General features: G+C 47.2%; 1 protein-coding gene across 13 annotated transcripts in view; it reads left to right on the forward strand.

Annotated features, from left to right (window-relative positions):
* Window positions 1-22,283, forward strand: part of LOC106596219 (butyrophilin subfamily 3 member A2) — an 80,965-nt gene that overhangs the window by 42,489 nt on the left and 16,193 nt on the right. For 9 of the 13 annotated variants that reach the window (XM_045711775.1, XM_045711774.1, XM_045711778.1 and 6 more), the window contains 6 exons: window positions 205-237; window positions 800-1,057; window positions 5,113-5,130; window positions 9,709-9,726; window positions 19,002-19,031; window positions 21,721-21,976. In XM_045711775.1, coding sequence (XP_045567731.1) covers window positions 205-237; window positions 800-1,057; window positions 5,113-5,130; window positions 9,709-9,726; window positions 19,002-19,031; window positions 21,721-21,794 — 431 coding nt within the window. In that variant the 3' untranslated portion in view covers window positions 21,795-21,976. The remainder of the gene's footprint in view (window positions 1-204; window positions 238-799; window positions 1,058-5,112; window positions 5,131-9,708; window positions 9,727-19,001; window positions 19,032-21,720; window positions 21,977-22,283) is intronic. The other 4 variants (XM_045711779.1, XM_045711782.1, XM_045711777.1 and 1 more) reach the window with 3 other exon arrangements.

Genomic DNA, 22,283 nt, shown 5'->3' on the forward strand with positions numbered 1-22,283 from the left:
CATGGTTTATTACTATAATACTGATGGGTCAACTGTTAATCACAGACCTCATGGTTTATTACTATAATACTGATGGGTCAACTGTTAATCACAGACCTCATGGTTTATTACTATAATACTGATGGGTCAACTGTTAATGGTTTTAATGGTTATACTGTATATTAATTTGTGTTTTAAGACCTGTGTGGTTCCTTGTGTCTACAGTGAAGGACTATAAATTGGAACAGGAAAAAAGGCGTAAGTATACAGTATCTGACTAGTAATGTCCTCTTGTTCTACAGTATATAACTCTACATCTAACCTGACTAGTAATGTCCTCTTGTTCTACAGTATATAACTCTACATCTAACCTGACTAGTAATGTCCTCTTGTTCTACAGTATATAACTCTACATCTAACCTGACTAGTAATGTCCTCTTGTTCTACAGTATATAACTCTACATCTAACCTGACTAGTAATGTCCTCTTGTTCTACAGTATATAACTCTACATCTAACCTGACTAGTAATGTCCTCTTGTTCTACAGTATATAACTCTACATCTAACCTGACTAGTAATGTCCTCTTGTTCTACAGTATATAACTCTACATCTAACCTGACTAGTAATGTCCTCTTGTTCTACAGTATATAACTCTACATCTAACCTGTCTAGTAATGTCCTCTTGTTCTACAGTATATAACTCTACATCTAACCTGACTAGTAATGTCCTCTTGTTCTACAGTATATAACTCTACATCTAACCTGACTAGTAATGTCCTCTTGTTCTACAGTATATAACTCTACATCTAACCTGACTAGGTGATGCCCAGTTTGTGACCAGAAACAAGGACCACCTCATTCAGAATGTTTCCGAGGGGAAATCCATAGCATCTGAGCTGCACAAGAAGGACTTGATCCCTGATGAGATGAACTCTCAGATCAGTGCTGCCGGGACCAGCCAGGACCAGATGAGACTGTTGTTCAAGGCCCTAGAAGAAGCAGAAGACACAACAAGAGTGAAATCTACATTTTACAAGATTCTACTGGATCTGGAACCTGACGTTGTCAAAGACCTGGGTAAGAACCTCTCTTCCTCTGGTTACATATCACTGGAATATAAACCTTATCTAGTCTATCACCTGGGTAAGAACCTCTCTACCTCTGGTTACATATCACTGGAATATAAACCTTATCTAGTCTATCACCTGGGTAAGAACCTCTCTATCTCTGGTTACATATCACTGGAATATAAACCTGATCTAGTCTATCACCTGGGTAAGAACCTCTCTACCTCTGGTTACATATCACTGGAATATAAACCTGATCTAGTCTATCACCTGGGTAAGAACCTCTCTACCTCTGGTTACATATCACTGGAATATAAACCTTATCTAGTCTATCACCTGGGTAAGAACCTCTCTACCTCTGGTTACATATCACTGGAATATAAACCTTATCTAGTCTATCACCTGGGTAAGAACCTCTCTACCTCTGGTTACATATCACTGGAATATAAACCTGATCTAGTCTATCACCTGGGTAAGAACCTCTCTACCTCTGGTTACATATCACTGGAATATAAACCTTATCTAGTCTATCACCTGGGTAAGAACCTCTCTACCTCTGGTTACATATCACTGGAATATAAACCTTATCTAGTCTATCACCTGGGTAAGAACCTCTCTACCTCTGGTTACATATCACTGGAATATAAACCTTATCTAGTCTATCACCTGGGTAAGAACCTCTCTACCTCTGGTTACATATCACTGGAATATAAACCTTATCTAGTCTATCACCTGGGTAAGAACCTCTCTACCTCTGGTTACATATCACTGGAATATAAACCTTATCTAGTCTATCACCTGGGTAAGAACCTCTCTACCTCTGGTTACATATCACTGGAATATAAACCTTATCTAGTCTATCACCTGGGTGAGAACCTCTCTACCTCTGGTTACATATCACTGGAATATAAACCTTATCTAGTCTATCACCTGGGTAAGAACCTCTCTACCTCTGGTTACATATCACTGGAATATAAACCTTATCTAGTCTATCACCTGGGTAAGAACCTCTCTACCTCTGGTTACATATCACTGGAATATAAACCTTATCTAGTCTATCACCTGGGTAAGAACCTCTCTACTGGCTGTACTGGGTAGACCAGAGGAACCAGGCTCTGAGGGGTGACCAGTCCTCTTCTGGCTGTACTGGGTAGACCAGAGGAACCAGGCTCTGAGGGGTGACCAGTCCTCTACTGGCTGTACTGGGTAGACCAGAGGAACCAGGCTCTGAGGGGTGACCAGTCCTCTTCTGGCTGTACTGGTTAGACCAGAGGATCCAGGCTCTGAGGGGTGACCAGTCCTCTACTGGCTATACTGTGTAGAGAAGAACCAGGCTCTGAGGGGTGACCAGTCCTCTACTGGCTGTACTGGGTAGACCAGAGGAACCAGGCTCTGAGGGGTGACCAGTCCTCTACTGGCTGTACTAGGTAAACCAGAGGAACCAGGCTCTGAGGGGTGACCAGTCCTCTACTGGCTGTACTGGGTAGAGAGTAACCAGGCTCTGAGGGGTGACCAGTCCTCTACTGGCTGTACTGGGTAGACCAGAGGAACCAGGCTCTGAGGGGTGACCAGTCCTCTACTGGCTGTACTGGGTAGACCAGAGGAACCAGGCTCTGAGGGGTGACCAGTCCTCTACTGGCTGTACTGGGTAGACCAGAGGAACCAGGCTCTGAGGGGTGACCAGTCCTCTACTGGCTGTACTGGGTAGACCAGAGGAACCAGGCTCTGAGGGGTGACCAGTCCTCTACTGGCTGTACTCGGTAGACCAGAGGAACCAGGCTCTGAGGGGTGACCAGTCCTCTACTGGCTGTACTGGGTAGAGAGGAACCAGACTCTGAGGGGTGACCAGTCCTCTACTGGCTGTACTGGGTAGACCAGAGGAACCAGGCTCTGAGGGGTGACCAGTCCTCTACTGGCTGTACTGGGTAGACCAGAGGAACCAGGCTCTGAGGGGTGACCAGTCCTCTACTGGCTGTACTGGGTAGAGAGTAACCAGGCTCTGAGGGGTGACCAGTCCTCTACTGGCTGTACTGGGTAGAGAGGAACCAGGCTCTGAGGGGTGACCAGTCCTCTACTGGCTGTACTGGGTAGACCAGAGGAACCAGGCTCTGAGGGGTGACCAGTCCTCTACTGGCTGTACTGGGTAGACCAGAGGAAGCAGGCTCTGAGGGGTGACCAGTCCTCTACTGGCTGTACTGGGTAGACCAGAGGAACCAGGCTCTGAGGGGTGACCAGTCCTCTACTGGCTGTACTGGGTAGACCAGAGGAACCAGGCTCTGAGGGGTGACCAGTCCTCTACTGGCTGTACTGGGTAGACCAGAGGAACCAGGCTCTGAGGGGTGACCAGTCCTCTACTGGCTGTACTCGGTAGACCAGAGGAACCAGGCTCTGAGGGGTGACCAGTCTTCTACTGGCTGTACTGTGTAGAGAGGAACCAGGCTCTGAGGGGTGACCAGTCCTCTACTGGCTGTACTGGGTAGAGAGGAACCAGGCTCTGAGGGGTGACCAGTCCTCTACTGACTGTACTGGGTAGAGAGGAACCAGGCTCTGAGGGGTGACCAGTCCTCTACTGGCTGTACTGGGTAGAGAGGAACCAGGCTCTGAGGGGTGACCAGTCCTCTACTGACTGTACTGGGTAGAGAGGAACCAGGCTCTGAGGGGTGACCAGTCCTCTACTGGCTGTACTGGGTAGACCAGAGGAACCAGGCTCTGAGGGTGACCAGTCCTCTACTGGCTGTACTGGGTAGACCAGAGGAAGCAGGCTCTGAGGGGTGACCAGTCCTCTACTGGCTGTACTGGGTAGACCAGAGGAACCAGGCTCTGAGGGGTGACCAGTCCTCTACTGGCTGTACTGGGTAGACCAGAGGAACCAGGCTCTGAGGGGTGACCAGTCCTCTACTGGCTGTACTGGGTAGACCAGAGGAACCAGGCTCTGAGGGGTGACCAGTCCTCTACTGGCTGTACTCGGTAGACCAGAGGAACCAGGCTCTGAGGGGTGACCAGTCTTCTACTGGCTGTACTGTGTAGAGAGGAACCAGGCTCTGAGGGGTGACCAGTCCTCTACTGGCTGTACTGGGTAGAGAGGAACCAGGCTCTGAGGGGTGACCAGTCCTCTACTGACTGTACTGGGTAGAGAGGAACCAGGCTCTGAGGGGTGACCAGTCCTCTACTGGCTGTACTGGGTAGAGAGGAACCAGGCTCTGAGGGGTGACCAGTCCTCTACTGACTGTACTGGGTAGAGAGGAACCAGGCTCTGAGGGGTGACCAGTCCTCTACTGGCTGTACTGGGTAGACCAGAGGAACCAGGCTCTGAGGGTGACCAGTCCTCTACTGGCTGTACTGGGTAGACCAGAGGAACCAGGCTCTGAGGGGTGACCAGTCCTCTACTGGCTGTACTGGGTAGACCAGAGGAACCAGGCTCTGAGGGGTGACCAGTCCTCTACTGGCTGTACTGGGTAGACCAGAGGAACCAGGCTCTGAGGGGTGACCAGTCCTCTACTGGCTGTACTGGGTAGACCAGAGGAACCAGGCTCTGAGGGGTGACCAGTCCTCTACTGGCTGTACTCGGTAGACCAGAGGAACCAGGCTCTGAGGGGTGACCAGTCTTCTACTGGCTGTACTGTGTAGAGAGGAACCAGGCTCTGAGGGGTGACCAGTCCTCTACTGGCTGTACTGGGTAGACCAGAGGAACCAGGCTCTGAGGGGTGACCAGTCCTCTACTGGCTGTACTGGGTAGACCAGAGGAACCAGGCTCTGAGGGGTGACCAGTCCTCTACTGGCTGTACTGGGTAGACCAGAGGAACCAGGCTCTGAGGGGTGACCAGTCCTCTACTGGCTGTACTAGGTAGATGGAACCAGGCTCTGAGGGGTGACCAGTCCTCTACTGGCTGTACTGGGTAGAGAGGAACCAGGCTCTGAGGGGTGACCAGTCCTCTACTGGCTGTACTGGGTAGAGAGGAACCAGGCTCTGAGGAGGTACCAGCAGGGTTTGATAATAACATGATGGGTTTATGTGTCAACATGTCTCCTAACTGACTTTCTTGTTCTTTGTCTTATCATCTACAGGTCTATTTAACCTCATTGGTAAGTAGTGTGTTTGTGTCTGATGTTCCTACCTGTCTGTCTTTGTTCCTGTCCATCTGTTTTGGTTGCAAGATGAATTTATATACCCCCCCCCCCATCCCTAAATATATACTGTATATTTTATATTCATATATTTAACCTTTTTTAACTAGGAAAGTCAGTTCAGAATAAATTGTTATTGACATAGACTTCCTACCAAAAGGCTAAAGGACTCCTGTTGGGACGGGGGCTGGGATTAAAAATACAATACAAATACAGGACAAAACACACATCACGACAAGAGAGACAACACAACACTACATACAGAGATACCTAAGACAACAACACAGCATGGTAGCAACACATGACAACAGCATGGTAGCAACACAGCATGGTAGAAACACATAACACAGCATGGTAGCAACACAGCATGGTAGAAACACAGCATGGTAGCAACACATGACAACACAGCCTGGTAGCAACACAGCATGGTAGCAACACATGACAGCACAGCATGGTAGCAACACATGACAGCACAGCATGGTAGTAACACATGACAAAACAGCACAAAGGTCAAGAAGGTAGAGATGATTATTTCATGGGTATGATGAACCAGGCTCTGATGGGTGACCAGTCCTCTACTGGCTGTACTGGGTAGACCAGAGGAACCAGGCTCTGAGGGGTGACCAGTCCTCTACTGGCTGTACTGGATAGACCAGAGGAACCAGGCTCTGAGGGGTGACCAGTCCTCTACTGGCTGTACTGGGAAGAGAGGAACCAGGCTCTGAGGGGTGACCAGTCCTCTACTGGCTGTACTGGGTAGACCAGAGGAACCAGGCTCTGAGGGGTGACCAGTCCTCTACTGGCTGTACTGGGTAGACCAGAGGAACCAGGCTCTGAGGGGTGACCAGTCCTCTACTGGCTGTACTCGGTAGACCAGAGGAACCAGGCTCTGAGAGGTGACCAGTCCTCTACTGGCTGTACTGGGTAGATGGAACCAGGCTCTGAGGAGGTACCAGTCCTCTACTGGCTGTACTGGGTAGACCAGAGGAACCAGGCTCTGAGGGGTGACCAGTCCTCTACTGGCTGTACTGGGTAGAGAGGAACCAGGCTCTGAGGGGTGACCAGACCTCTACTGGCTGTACTGGGTAGACCAGAGGAACCAGGCTCTGAGGGGTGACCAGTCCTCTACTGGCTGTACTGGGTAGAGAGGAACCAGGCTCTGAGGGGTGACCAGTCCTCTACTGGCTGTACTGGGTAGACCAGAAGAACGAGATTCTGAGGGGTGACCAGTCCTCTACTGGCTGTACTGGGAAGAGAGGAACCAGGCTCTGAGGGGTGACCAGTCCTCTACTGGCTGTACTGGGTAGACCAGAGGAACCAGGCTCTGAGGGGTGACCAGTCCTCTACTGGCTGTACTGGGTAGAGAGGAACCAGACTCTGAGGGGTGACCAGTCCTCTACTGGCTGTACTGGGTAGACCAGAAGAACGAGATTCTGAGGGGTGACCAGTCCTCTACTGGCTGTACTGGGAAGAGAGGAACCAGGCTCTGAGGGGTGACCAGTCCTCTACTGGCTGTACTGGGTAGACCAGAAGAACGAGGTTCTGAGGGGTGACCAGTCCTCTACTGGCTGTACTGGGTAGAGAGGAACCAGGCTCTGAGGGGTGACCAGTCCTCTACTGGCTGTACTGGGTAGACCAGAGGAACCAGGCTCTGAGGGGTGACCAGTCCTCTACTGGCTGTATTGGGTAGAGAGGAACCAGGCTCTGAGGGTGACCAGTCCTCTACTGGCTGTACTGGTAGACCAGAGGAACCAGGCTCTGAGGGGTGACCAGTCCTCTACTGGCTGTACTGGGTAGACCAGAGGAACCAGGCTCTGAGGGGTGACCAGTCCTCTACTGGCTGTACTGGGTAGACCAGAGGAACCAGGCTCTGAGGGGTGACCAGTCCTCTACTGGCTGTACTGGGTAGACCAGAGGAACCAGGCTCTGAGGGGTGACCAGTCCTCTACTGGCTGTACTGGGTAGACCAGAGGAACCAGGCTCTGAGAGGTGACCAGTCCTCTACTGGCTGTACTGGGTAGATGGAACCAGGCTCTGAGGAGGTACCAGTCCTCTACTGGCTGTACTGGGTAGACCAGAGGAACCAGGCTCTGAGGGGTGACCAGTCCTCTACTGGCTGTACTGGGTAGAGAGGAACCATGCTCTGAGGGGTGACCAGTCCTCTACTGGCTGTACTGGGTAGAGAGGAACCAGGCTCTGAGGGGTGACCAGTCCTCTACTGGCTGTACTGGGTAGACCAGAGGAACCAGGCTCTGAGGGGTGACCAGTCCTCTACTGGCTGTACTGGGTAGAGAGGAACCAGGCTCTGAGGGGTGACCAGTCCTCTACTGGCTGTACTGGGTAGAGAGTAACCAGGCTCTGAGGGGTGACCAGTCCTCTACTGGCTGTACTGGGTAGACCAGAGGAACCAGGCTCTGAGGGGTGACCAGTCCTCTACTGGCTGTACTGGGTAGACCAGAGGAACCAGGCTCTGAGGGGTGACCAGTCCTCTACTGGCTGTACTGGGTAGACCAGAGGAACCAGGCTCTGAGGAGTGACCAGTCCTCTACTGGCTGTACTGGGTAGAGAGGAACCAGGCTCTGAGAGGTGACCAGTCCTCTACTGGCTGTACTGGGTAGACCAGAGGAACCAGGCTCTGAGGGGTGGCCAGTCCTCTACTGACTGTACTGGGTAGAGAGGAACCAGGCTCTGAGGAGTGACCAGTCCTCTACTGGCTGTACTGGGTAGACCAGAGGAACCAGGCTCTGATGGGTGACCAGTCCTCTACTGGCTGTACTGGGTAGACCAGAGGAACCAGGCTCTGATGGGTGACCAGTCCTCTACTGGCTGTACTGGGTAGACCAGAGGAACCAGGCTCTGATGGGTGACCAGTCCTCTACTGGCTGTACTGGGTAGACCAGAGGAACCAGGCTCTGATGGGTGACCAGTCCTCTACTGGCTGTACTGGGTAGACCAGAGGAACCAGGCTCTGATGGGTGACCAGTCCTCTACTGGCTGTACTGGGTAGACCAGAGGAACCAGGCTCTGATGGGTGACCAGTCCTCTACTGGCTGTACTGGGTAGACCAGAGGAACCAGGCTCTGATGGGTGACCAGTCCTCTACTGGCTGTACTGGGTAGACCAGAGGAACCAGGCTCTGAGGGGTGACCAGTCCTCTACTGGCTGTACTGGGTAGACCAGAGGAACCAGGCTCTGAGGGGTGACCAGTCCTCTACTGGCTGTACTGGGTAGACCAGAGGAACCAGGCTCTGAGGGGTGACCAGTCCTCTACTGGCTGTACTGGGTAGACCAGAGGAACCAGGCTCTGAGGGGTGACCAGTCCTCTACTGGCTGTACTGGGTAGACCAGAGGAACCAGGCTCTGAGGGGTGACCAGTCCTCTCCTGGCTGTACTGGGTAGAGAGGAACCAGGCTCTGATGGGTGACCAGTCCTCTACTGTCTGTACTGGGTAGAGAGGAACCAGGCTCTGAGGGGTGACCAGTCCTCTACTGGCTGTACTGGGTAGAGAGGAACCAGGCTCTGAGGGGTGACCAGTCCTCTACTGGCTGTACTGGGTAGAGAGGAACCAGGCTCTGAGGGGTGACCAGTCCTCTACTGGCTGTACTGGGTAGAGAGGAACCAGGCTCTGAGGGGTGACCAGTCCTCTACTGGCTGTACTGGGTAGAGAGGAACCAGGCTCTGAGGAGTGACCAGTCCTCTACTGGCTGTACTGGGTAGAGAGGAACCAGGCTCTGAGGAGGTACCAGTCCTCTACTGGCTGTACTGGGTAGACCAGAGGAACCAGGCTCTGAGGGGTGACCAGTCCTCTACTGGCTGTACTGGGTAGAGAGGAACCAGGCTCTGATGGGTGACCAGTCCTCTACTGTCTGTACTGGGTAGAGAGGAACCAGGCTCTGATGGGTGACCAGTCCTCTACTGGCTGTACTGGGTAGAGAGGAACCAGGCTCTGAGGGGTGACCAGTCCTCTACTGGCTGTACTGGGTAGACCAGAGGAACCAGGCTCTGAGGGGTGACCAGTCCTCTACTGGCTGTACTGGGTAGACCAGAGGAACCAGGCTCTGAGGGGTGACCAGTCCTCTACTGGCTGTACTGGGTAGACCAGAGGAACCAGGCTCTGAGGAGTGACCAGTCCTCTACTGGCTGTACTGGGTAGAGAGGAACCAGGCTCTGAGGGGTGACCAGTCCTCTACTGGCTGTACTGTGTAGAGAGGAACCAGGCTCTGAGGGGTGACCAGTCCTCTACTGGCTGTACTGGGTAGACCAGAGGAACCAGGCTCTGAGGGGTGACCAGTCCTCTACTGGCTGTACTGGGTAGACCAGAGGAACCAGGCTCTGAGGGGTGACCAGTCCTCTACTGGCTGTACTGTGTAGAGAGGAACCAGTCTCTGAGGGGTGACCAGTCCTCTACTGGCTGTACTGGGTAGAGAGGAACCAGGCTCTGAGGAGGTACCAGCAGGGTTTGATAATAACATGATGGGTTTATGTGTCAACATGTCTCCTAACTGACTTTCTTGTTCTTTGTCTTATCATCTACAGGTCTATTTAACACCATTGGTAAGTAGTGTGTTTGTGTCTGATGTTCCTACCTGTCTGTCTTTGTTCCTGTCCATCTGTTTTGGTTGCAAGATGAATTTATATACCCCCCCCATCCCTAAATATATACTGTATATTTTATATTCATATATTTAACCTTTTTTAACTAGGAAAGTCAGTTCAGAATAAATTGTTATTGACATAGACTTCCTACCAAAAGGCTAAAGGACTCCTGCTGGGACGGGGGCTGGGATTAAAAATACAATACAAATACAGGACAAAACACACATCACGACAAGAGAGACAACACAACACTACATACAGAGATACCTAAGACAACAACACAGCATGGTAGCAACACATGACAACACAGCATGGTAGCAACACAGCATGGTAGAAACACATAACACAGCATGGTAGCAACACATAACACAGCATGGTAGCAACACATAACACAGCATGGTAGCAACACATAACACAGCATGGTAGCAACACATAACACAGCATGGTAGCAACACATAACACAGCATGGTAGCAACACATAACACAGCATGGTAGCAACACATAACAACACAGCATGGTAGCAACACATAACAACACAGCATGGTAGCAACACATAACAACACAGCATGGTAGCAACACAGCATGGTAGCAACAGCACGGTAGCAACACAGCATGGTAGCAACAGCACGGTAGAAACACTTGACAACACAGCATAGTAGAAACACTTGACAACACAGCATGGTAGAAACACTTGACAACACAGCATGGTAGAAACACATAACAACACAGCATGGTAGCAACACAGCATGGTAGCAACACAGCATGGTAGCAACACAGCATGGTAGCAACACATGACAACACAGCATGGCAGCAACACAGCATGGTAGCAACAGCACGGTAGCAACACTTGACAACACAGCATGGTAGCAACACAGCATGGTAGCAACACAGCATGGTAGCAACACATAACAGCACAGCATGGTAGCAACGCAGCATGGTAGCAACACAGCATGGTAGCAACACATGACAACACAGCATGGTAGCAACACATAACAGCACAGCATGGTAGCAACGCAGCATGGTAGCAACACAGCATGGTAGCAACACATGACAACACAGCATGGTAGCAACACAGCATGGTAGAAACACATAACACAGCATGGTAGCAACACAGCATGGTAGAAACACATAACACAGCATGGTAGCAACACATGACAGCACAGCATGGTAGCAACACAACATGGTAGAAACACATAACACAGCATGGTAGCAACACATGACAACACAGCATGGTAGCAATGCAGCATGGTAGCAACGCAGCATGGTAGCAACACATGACAACACAGCATGGTAGCAACACAGCATGGTAGAAACACATAACACAGCATGGTAGCAACACATGACAACACAGCATGGTAGCAATGCAGCATGGTAGCAACGCAGCATGGTAGCATCACAAGACAACACAGCATGGTAGCAACACAGCATGGTAGCAACACATAACAACACAGCATGGTAGCAACACAGCATGGTAGAAACACATAACAACACAGCATGGTAGCAACACAGCATGGTAGAAACACATAACACAGCATGGTAGCAACACATGACAACACAGCATGGTAGAAATGCAGCATGGTAGCAACGCAGCATGGTAGCAACACAAGACAACACAGCATGGTAGCAACACAGCATGGTAGCAACACAGCAAAGCAGAAACACATGACAACACAGCATGGTATCAACACAGCATGGTAGAATCTCATGACAACACACCATGGTAGCAACACAGCATGGTAGCATCACATGACAACACAGCATTGTAGCAACACAGCAAGGCAGAAACACATGACAACACAGCATGGTAGCAACACAGCATGGTAGCATCACATGACAACACAGAATTGTAGCAACACAGCAAGGCAGAAACACATGACAACACAGCATGGTAGCAACACAGCATGGTAGAATCACATGACAACACAGCATGGTAGCAACACAGCAAGGCAGCAACACATGACAGCACAGCATGGTAGCAACACATGACAGCACAGCATGGTAGCAACACATGACAACACAGCATGGTAGAAAACATGACAACACAGCATGGTAGAAACACAGCATGGTAGAAACACAGCATGGTAGAAACACATGACAACACAGCATGGTAGCAACACATGACAACACTGCATGGTAGCAACACAGCATGGTAGCAACACATGACAACACAGCATGGCAGCAACACAGCATGGTAGCAACACAGCATGGTAGAAACACATGACAACACAGCATGGTAGCAACACAGCATGGTAGCAACACATGAAAACACAGCATGGTAGCAATACATGACAATCAGCATGGTAGCAACACATGACATCACAGCATGGTAGCAACACAGAATGGTAGAAACACATGACAGCACAGCATGGTAGCAACACAGCATGGTAGCATCACATGACAGCACAGCATGGTAGAAACACATAACAACACAGCATGGTAGCAACACAGCATGGTAGCAACACAGCATGGTAGCAACACAGCATGGTAGCAACACTGCATGGTAGCAACACATGACAACACAGCATGGCAGCAACACAGCATGGTAGCAACAGCACGGTAGCAACACTTGACAACACAGCATGGTAGCAACACAGCATGGTAGCAACACAGCATGGTAGCAACACAGCATGGTAGCAACACATAACAGCACAGCATGGTAGCAACGCAGCATGGTAGCAACACAGCATGGTAGCAACACATGACAACACAGCATGGTAGCAACACATAACAGCACAGCATGGTAGCAACGCAGCATGGTAGCAACACAGCATGGTAGCAACACATGACAACACAGCATGGTAGCAACACAGCATGGTAGAAACACATAACACAGCATGGTAGCAACACAGCATGGTAGAAACACATAACACAGCATGGTAGCAACACATGACAGCACAGCATGGTAGCAACACAACATGGTAGAAACACATAACACAGCATGGTAGCAACACATGACAACACAGCATGGTAGCAATGCAGCATGGTAGCAACGCAGCATGGTAGCAACACATGACAACACAGCATGGTAGCAACACAGCATGGTAGAAACACATAACACAGCATGGTAGCAACACATGACAACACAGCATGGTAGCAACACAGCATGGTAGCAACACATAACAACACAGCATGGTAGAAACACAGCATGGTAGAAACACATAACAACACAGCATGGTAGCAACACAGCATGGTAGAAACACATAACACAGCATGGTAGCAACACATGACAACACAGCATGGTAGCAATGCAGCATGGTAGCAACGCAGCATGGTAGCAACACATGACAACACAGCATGGTAGCAACACAGCATGGTAGAAACACATAACACAGAATGGTAGCAACACAAGACAACACAGCATGGTAGCAACACAGCATGGTAGCAACACATAACAACACAGCATGGTAGCAACACAGCATGGTAGAAACACATAACAACACAGCATGGTAGCAACACAGCATGGTAGAAACACATAACACAGCATGGTAGCAACACATGACAACTCAGCATGGTAGAAATGCAGCATGGTAGCAACGCAGCATGGTAGCAACACAAGACAACACAGCATGGTAGCAACACAGCATGGTAGCAACACAGCAAAGCAGAAACACATGACAACACAGCATGGTATCAACACAGCATGGTAGAATCTCATGACAACACACCATGGTAGAAACACAGCATGGTAGCATCACATGACAACACAGCATTGTAGCAACACAGCAAGGCAGAAACACATGACAACACAGCATGGTAGCAACACAGCATGGTAGCATCACATGACAACACAGAATTGTAGCAACACAGCAAGGCAGCAACACATGACAACACAGCATGGTAGCAACACAGCATGGTAGAATCACATGACAACACAGCATGGTAGCAACACAGCAAGGCAGCAACACATGACAGCACAGCATGGTAGCAACACATGACAGCACAGCATGGTAGCAACACATGACAACACAGCATGGTAGAAAACATGACAACACAGCATGGTAGAAACACAGCATGGTAGAAACACAGCATGGTAGAAACACATGACAACACAGCATGGTAGCAACACATGACAACACTGCATGGTAGCAACACAGCATGGTAGCAACACATGACAACACAGCATGGCAGCAAAACAGCATGGTAGCAACACAGCATGGTAGAAACACATGACAACACAGCATGGTAGCAACACAGCATGGTAGCAACACATGAAAACACAGCATGGTAGCAATACATGACAATCAGCATGGTAGCAACACATGACATCACAGCATGGTAGCAACACAGAATGGTAGAAACACATGACAGCACAGCATGGTAGCAACACAGCATGGTAGCATCACATGACAGCACAGCATGGTAGAAACACAGCATGGTAGCATCACATGACAACACAGCATGGTAGCAACACAGCATGGTAGCATACCAGCAAGACAGCAACACATGACAACACAGTATGGTATCAACACAGCATGGTAGCATCTCATGACAACACACCATGGTAGAAACACAGCAAGGCAGCAACACATGACAGCACAGCATGGTAGGAACACATGACAGCACAGCATGGTAGAAACACATGACAACACAGCATGGTAGCAAAACATGACAACACAGCATGGTAGCAACACAGCATGGTAGCAACACAGCATGGTAGCAACACATGACAACACAGCATGGTAACAACACAGCATGGTAGCATCACATGACAGCACAGCATGGTAGAAACACAGCATGGTAGCATCACATGACAACACAGCATGGTAGCAACACAGCATGGTAGCATACCAGCAAGACAGCAACACATGACAACACAGTATGGTATCAACACAGCATGGTAGCATCTCATGACAACACACCATGGTAGAAACACAGCAAGGCAGCAACACATGACAGCACAGCATGGTAGGAACACATGACAGCACAGCATGGTAGCAACACATGACAACACAGCATGGTAGCAAAACATGACAACACAGCATGGTAGCAACACAGCATGGTAGCAACACAGCATGGTAGCAACACATGACAACAAAGCATGGTAACAACACAGCATGGTAGCAGCACATGACAACACAGCATGGTAGCAGAACATGACAACACAGCATGGTAGCAACACAGCATGGTAGAAACACATGACAACACAGCATGGCAGCAACGAGCATGGTAGCAACACAGCATGGTGACAACACAGCACGGTAGAAACACAGCATGGTAGCAACACAGCATGGTAGAAACACAGCATGGTAGCAACACATGCCAACACAGCAAGGCAGCAACACATGACAACACAGCATGGTAGCAACACAGCATGGTAGATTCAAGCATGGTAGCATCACATGACAACACAGCATTGTAGCAACACAGCAAGGCAGCAACACATGACAACACAGCATGGTAGCACCACAAGATGGTAGAAACACATGACAACAAAGCATGTTAGCAACACAGCATGGTAGCAACACATGACAACACAGCATGGTAGAAACACAGCATGGTAGCAACACATGACAACAGAGCATGGTAGCAACACATGACAACACAGCATGGTAGGAGGACATGACAACACAGCATGGTAGTAGGACATGACAACACAGCATGGTAACAACACATGACAACACAGCATGGTAGCAACACATGACAACACAGCATGGTAGAAACACAGAATGGTAGCAACACAGCATGGTAGCAGCACATGACAACACAGCATGGTAGCAACACATGACAGCACAGCATGGTAGCAACACAGCATGGCAGCAACACAGCATGGTAGAAACACATGAGAGCACAGCATGGTAGCAACACAGCATGGCAGCAACACATGACAGCACAGCATGGTAGCAACACAGCATGGCAGCAACACAGCATGGTAGCAACACATGAGAGCACAGCATGGTAGCAACACAGCATGGCAGCAACACATGACAACACAGCCTGGTAGCAACACAGCATGGTAGAAACACATGACAACACAGCATGGTAGCAACACATGACAACACAGCCTAGTAGCAACACAGCATGGAAGCAACACATGAGAGCACAGTATGGCAGCAACACAGCATGGTAGCAACACATGACAACACAGCTTGGTAGCATCACATTACACAGCATGGTAGCAACACAGCATGGTAGCAACACATGACAACACAGCATGGTAGCAACACATGAGAGCACAGAATGGTAGCAACACAGCATGGTAGCAACACATGACAACACAGCCTGGTAGCAACACAGCATGGTAGCAACACAGCAAGGCAGCAACACATGACAGCACGGGCATGGTAGAAACACAGCATGGCAGCAACACAGCATGGTAGCAACACATGACAACACAGCATGGTAGAAACACATGACATCACAGCATGGCAGCAACATAGCATGGTAGCAACATATGACAGCACAGCATGGCAGCAACACTTGACAACACAGCATGGTAGCATCACATAACACAGCATGGTAGCAACACAGCATGGTAGAAACACATGACATCACAGCATGGCAGCAACACAGCATGGTAGCAACACATGACAGTACAGCATGGCAGCAACACTTGACAACACAGCATGGTAGCAACACAGCATGGTAGCAACACAGCATGGTAGAAACACAGCAAGGCAGCAACACATGACAGCACAGCATGGTAGGAAGACATGACAGCACAGCATGGTAGCAACACATGACAACACAGCATGGTAGCAACACATGACAACACAGCATGGTAGCAACACAGCATGGTAGCAACACATGACAACACAGCATGGTAACAACACAGCATGGTAGCAGCACATGACAACACAGCATGGTAGCAACACATGACAACACAGCATGGTAGCAACATAGCATGGTAGCAACACATGACAACACAGCATGGTAGAAACACATGACAACACAGCATGGTAGCAACACATGACAACACAGCATGGTAGCAACACAGAATGGTAGCAACACAGCATGGTAGCAACACATGACAACACAGCATGGTAGAACCACATGAGAGCACAGCATGGTAGAAACACAGCATGGTAGCAACACATGACAACACAGCCTGGTAGCAACACAGCATGGTAGCAACACAGCAAGGCAGCAACACATGACAGCACAGCATGGTAGCAACACAGCATGGCAGCAACACAGCATGGTAGCAACACATGAGAGCACAGCATGGTAGCAACACAGCATGGTAGCAACACAGCAAGGCAGCAACACATGACAGCACGGCATGGTAGCAACACAGCATGGCAGCAACACAGCATGGTAGCAACACATGAGAGCACAGCATGGTAGCAACACAGCATGGTAGGAAGACATGACAACACAGCATGGTAGCAACACATGACAACACAGCATGGTAACAGCACAGCATGGTAGCAACACATGACAACACAGCATGGTAGCAACACATGACAACACAGCATGGTAGCAACACATGACAACACAGCATGGTAGCAACACATGACAACACAGCCTGGTAGCAACACAGCCTGGTAGCAACACAGCATGGTAGCAACACATGACAGCACAGCATGGTATTAACACAGCATGGCAGCAACACAGCATGGTAGCAACATATGAGAGCACAGCATGGTAGCAACACAGCATGGCAGAAACACATGACAACACAGCCTGGTAGCAACACAGCATGGTAGCAACACATGACAACACAGCATGGTAGCATCACATAACACAGCATGGTAGCAACACAGCATGGTAGAAACACATGACATCACAGCATGGCATCAACACAGCATGGTAGCAACACATGACAACACAGCATGGTAGCATCACATAACACAGCATGGTAGAAACACAGCATGGTAGAAACACATGACATCACAGCATGGCAGCAACACTTGACAACACAGCATGGTAGCATCACATAACACAGCATGGTAGCAACACAGCATGGTAGAAACACATAACATCACAGCATGGCAGCAACACAGCATGGTAGCAACACATGACAGCACAGCATGGTAGCAACACAATATGGTAGAAACACATAACATCACAGCATGGCAGCAACACAGCATGGTAGCAACACATGACAGCACAGCAACACAGCACAAAGGTCAAGAAGGTAGAGATTATTATTTCATGGGAACCAGGCTCTGAGGGGTGACCAGTCCTCTACTCGCTGTACTGGGTAGAGAGTAACCAGGCTCTGAGGGGTGACCAGTCCTCTACTGACTGTACTGGGTAGAGAGGAACCAGGCTCTGAGGGGTGACCAGTCCTCTACTCGCTGTACTGGGTAGCGAGGAACCAGGCTCTGAGGGGTGACCAGTCCTCTACTGGCTGTACTGGGTAGAGAGGAACCAGGCTCTGAGGGGTGGCCAGGATATAACTAGGAATGACCCATATCCTGTCCATTAGACTCTATTCATTTATACCAGGTTACCTTCAGACCAGTCCTGTATTAGATCAGGATATAACTAGGAATGATCCATATCCTGTCCATTAGACTCTATTCATTTATACCAGGTTACCTTCAGTCCTGTATTAGATCAGGATATAACTAGGAATGATCCATATCCTGTCCATTAGACTCTATTCATTTATACCAGGTTACCTTCAGTCCTGTATTAGATCAGGATATAACTAGGAATGACCCATATCCTGTCCATTAGACTCTATTCATTTATACCAGGTTACCTTCAGACCAGTCCTGTATTAGATCAGGATATAACTAGGAATGACCCATATCCTGTCCATTAGACTCTATTCATTTATACCAGGTTACCTTCAGACCAGTCCTGTATTAGATCAGGATATAACTAGGAATGATCCATATCCTGTCCATTAGACTCTATTCATTTATACCAGGTTACCTTCAGACCTGTATTAGATCAGGATATAACTAGGAATGATCCATATCCTGTCCATTAGACTCTATTCATTTATACCAGGTTACCTTCAGACCAGTCCTGTATTAGATCAGGATATAACTAGGAATGACCCATATCCTGTCCATTAGACTCTATTCATTTATACCAGGTTACCTTCAGTCCTGTATTAGATCAGGATATAACTATATATAGGTACCAGTGTGAAGCTTGTAGAGCAAAATGGGTGAAATACCTTTTTAGACCCCCAGACACTAAAGTCAGAGTTTAGTTTAGCATTATGCTAATTAGATTACCGAGTGGAAACAGACATCCAGGCTTTTAATGATTATTAATTATTATTGTACTTTTTACTATATTGCTTTTACACATTTGTTGTATTTTGTCTACAGAGAAGCAAAGACAACGATGGGAAGAACGAGGTAAGTGGTCTGGTGTCTTGTTAGAGTTTCACATAAAGAGATTATGATCATTACTATAATACTGATGGGTCAACTGTTAATCACAGACCTCATGGTTTATTACTATAATACTGATGGGTCAACTGTTAATCACAGACCTCATGGTTTATTACTATAATACTGATGGGTCAACTGTTAATCACAGACCTCATGGTTTATTACTATAATACTGATGGGTCAACTGTTAATCACAGACCTCATGGTTTATTACTATAATACTGATGGATCAACTGTTAATCACAGACCTCATGGTTTATTACTATAATACTGATGGGTCAACTGTTAATCACAGACCTCATGGTTTATTACTATAATACTGATGGGTCAACTGTTAATCACAGACCTCATGGTTTATTACTATAATACTGATGGCTCAACTGTTAATCACAGACCTCATGGTTTATTACTATAATACTGATGGGTCAACTGTTAATCACAGACCTCATGGTTTATTACTATAATACTGATGGGTCAACTGTTAATCACAGACCTCATGGTTTATTACTATAATACTGATGGGTCAACTGTTAATCACAGACCTCATGGTTTATTACTATAATACTGATGGGTCAACTGTTAATCACAGACCTCATGGTTTATTACTATAATACTGATGGGTCAACTGTTAATCACAGACCTCATGGTTTATTACTATAATACTGATGGCTCAACTGTTAATCACAGACCTCATGGTTTATTACTATAATACTGATGGGTCAACTGTTAATCACAGACCTCATGGTTTATTACTATAATACTGATGGGTCAACTGTTAATCACAGACCTCATGGTTTATTACTATAATACTGATGGGTCAACTGTTAATCACAGACCTCATGGTTTATTACTATAATACTGATGGGTCAACTGTTAATCACAGACCTCATGGTTTATTACTATAATACTGATGGGTCAACTGTTAATCACAGACCTCATGGTTTATTACTATAATACTGATGGGTCAACTGTTAATCACAGACCTCATGGTTTATTACTATAATACTGATGGGTCAACTGTTAATCACAGACCTCATGGTTTATTACTATAATACTGATGGGTCAACTGTTAATCACAGACCTCATGGTTTATTACTATAATACTGATGGGTCAACTGTTAATCACAGACCTCATGGTTTATTACTATAATACTGATGGGTCAACTGTTAATCACAGACCTCATGGTTTATTACTATAATACTGATGGGTCAACTGTTAATCACAGACCTCATGGTTTATTACTATAATACTGATGGGTCAACTGTTAATCACAGACCTCATGGTTTATTACTATAATACTGATGGGTCAACTGTTAATCACAGACCTCATGGTTTATAACTATAATACTGATGGGTCAACTGTTAATCACAGACCTCATGGTTTATTACTATAATACTGATGGGTCAACTGTTAATCACAGACCTCATGGTTTATTACTATAATACTGATGGGTCAACTGTTAATCACAGACCTCATGGTTTATTACTATAATACTGATGGGTCAACTGTTAATCACAGACCTCATGGTTTATTACTATAATACTGATGGGTCAACTGTTAATCACAGACCTCATGGTTTATTACTATAATACTGATGGGTCAACTGTTAATCACAGACCTCATGGTTTATTACTATAATACTGATGGGTCAACTGTTAATCACAGACCTCATGGTTTATTACTATAATACTGATGGGTCAACTGTTAATCACAGACCTCATGGTTTATTACTATAATACTGATGGCTCAACTGTTAATCACAGACCTCATGGTTTATTACTATAATACTGATGGGTCAACTGTTAATCACAGACCTCATGGTTTATTACTATAATACTGATGGGTCAACTGTTAATCACAGACCTCATGGTTTATTACTATAATACTGATGGGTCAACTGTTAATCACAGACCTCATGGTTTATTACTATAATACTGATGGGTCAACTGTTAATCACAGACCTCATGGTTTATTACTATAATACTGATGGGTCAACTGTTAATCACAGACCTCATGGTTTATTACTATAATACTGATGGGTCAACTGTTAATCACAGACCTCATGGTTTATTACTATAATACTGATGGATCAACTGTTAATCACAGACCTCATGGTTTATTACTATAATACTGATGGGTCAACTGTTAATCACAGACCTCATGGTTTATAACTATAATACTGATGGGTCAACTGTTAATCACAGACCTCATGGTTTATTACTATAATACTGATGGGTCAACTGTTAATCACAGACCTCATGGTTTATTACTATAATACTGATGGGTCAACTGTTAATCACAGACCTCATGGTTTATTACTATAATACTGATGGGTCAACTGTTAATCACAGACCTCATGGTTTATTACTATAATACTGATGGGTCAACTGTTAATCACAGACCTCATGGTTTATTACTATAATACTGATGGGTCAACTGTTAATCACAGACCTCATGGTTTATTACTATAATACTGATGGGTCAACTGTTAATCACAGACCTCATAGTTTTGTCTTGTTCTACAGTATATAACTCTACATCTAACCTGACTAGTAATGTCCTCTTGTTCTACAGTATATAACTCTACATCTAACCTGACTAGTAATGTCCTCTTGTTCTACAGTATATAACTCTACATCTAACCTGACTAGGTGATGCCCGGTTTGTGACCAGACACAAGGATCACCTCATTCAGAAGGTTTCCGGGGGAATCCATAGCATCTGAGCTGCACCAGAAGGACTTGATCCCTGATGAGATGAACTCTCAGATCAGTGCTGCCGGGACCAGCCAGGACCAGATGAGACTGTTGTTCAAGGCCCTAGAAGAAGCAGAAGACACAACAAGAGTGAAATCTACATTTTACAAGATTCTACTGGATCTGGAACCTGACGTTGTCAAAGACCTGAGTAAGAACCTCTCTTCCTCTGGTTACATATCACTGGAATATAAACCTTATCTAGTCTATCACCTGGGTAAGAACCTCTCTACCTCTGGTTACATATCACTGGAATATAAACCTTATCTAGTCTATCACCTGGGTAAGAACCTCTCTACCTCTGGTTACATATCACTGGAATATAAACCTTATCTAGTCTATCACCTGGGTAAGAACCTCTCTTCCTCTGGTTACATATCACTGGAATATAAACCTTATCTAGTCTATCACCTGGGTAAGAACCTCTCTACCTCTGGTTACATATCACTGGAATATAA

Source organism: Salmo salar, unplaced genomic scaffold, assembly GCF_905237065.1.
Source record: "Salmo salar unplaced genomic scaffold, Ssal_v3.1, whole genome shotgun sequence".
Lineage (NCBI taxonomy): Eukaryota > Metazoa > Chordata > Actinopteri > Salmoniformes > Salmonidae > Salmo > Salmo salar.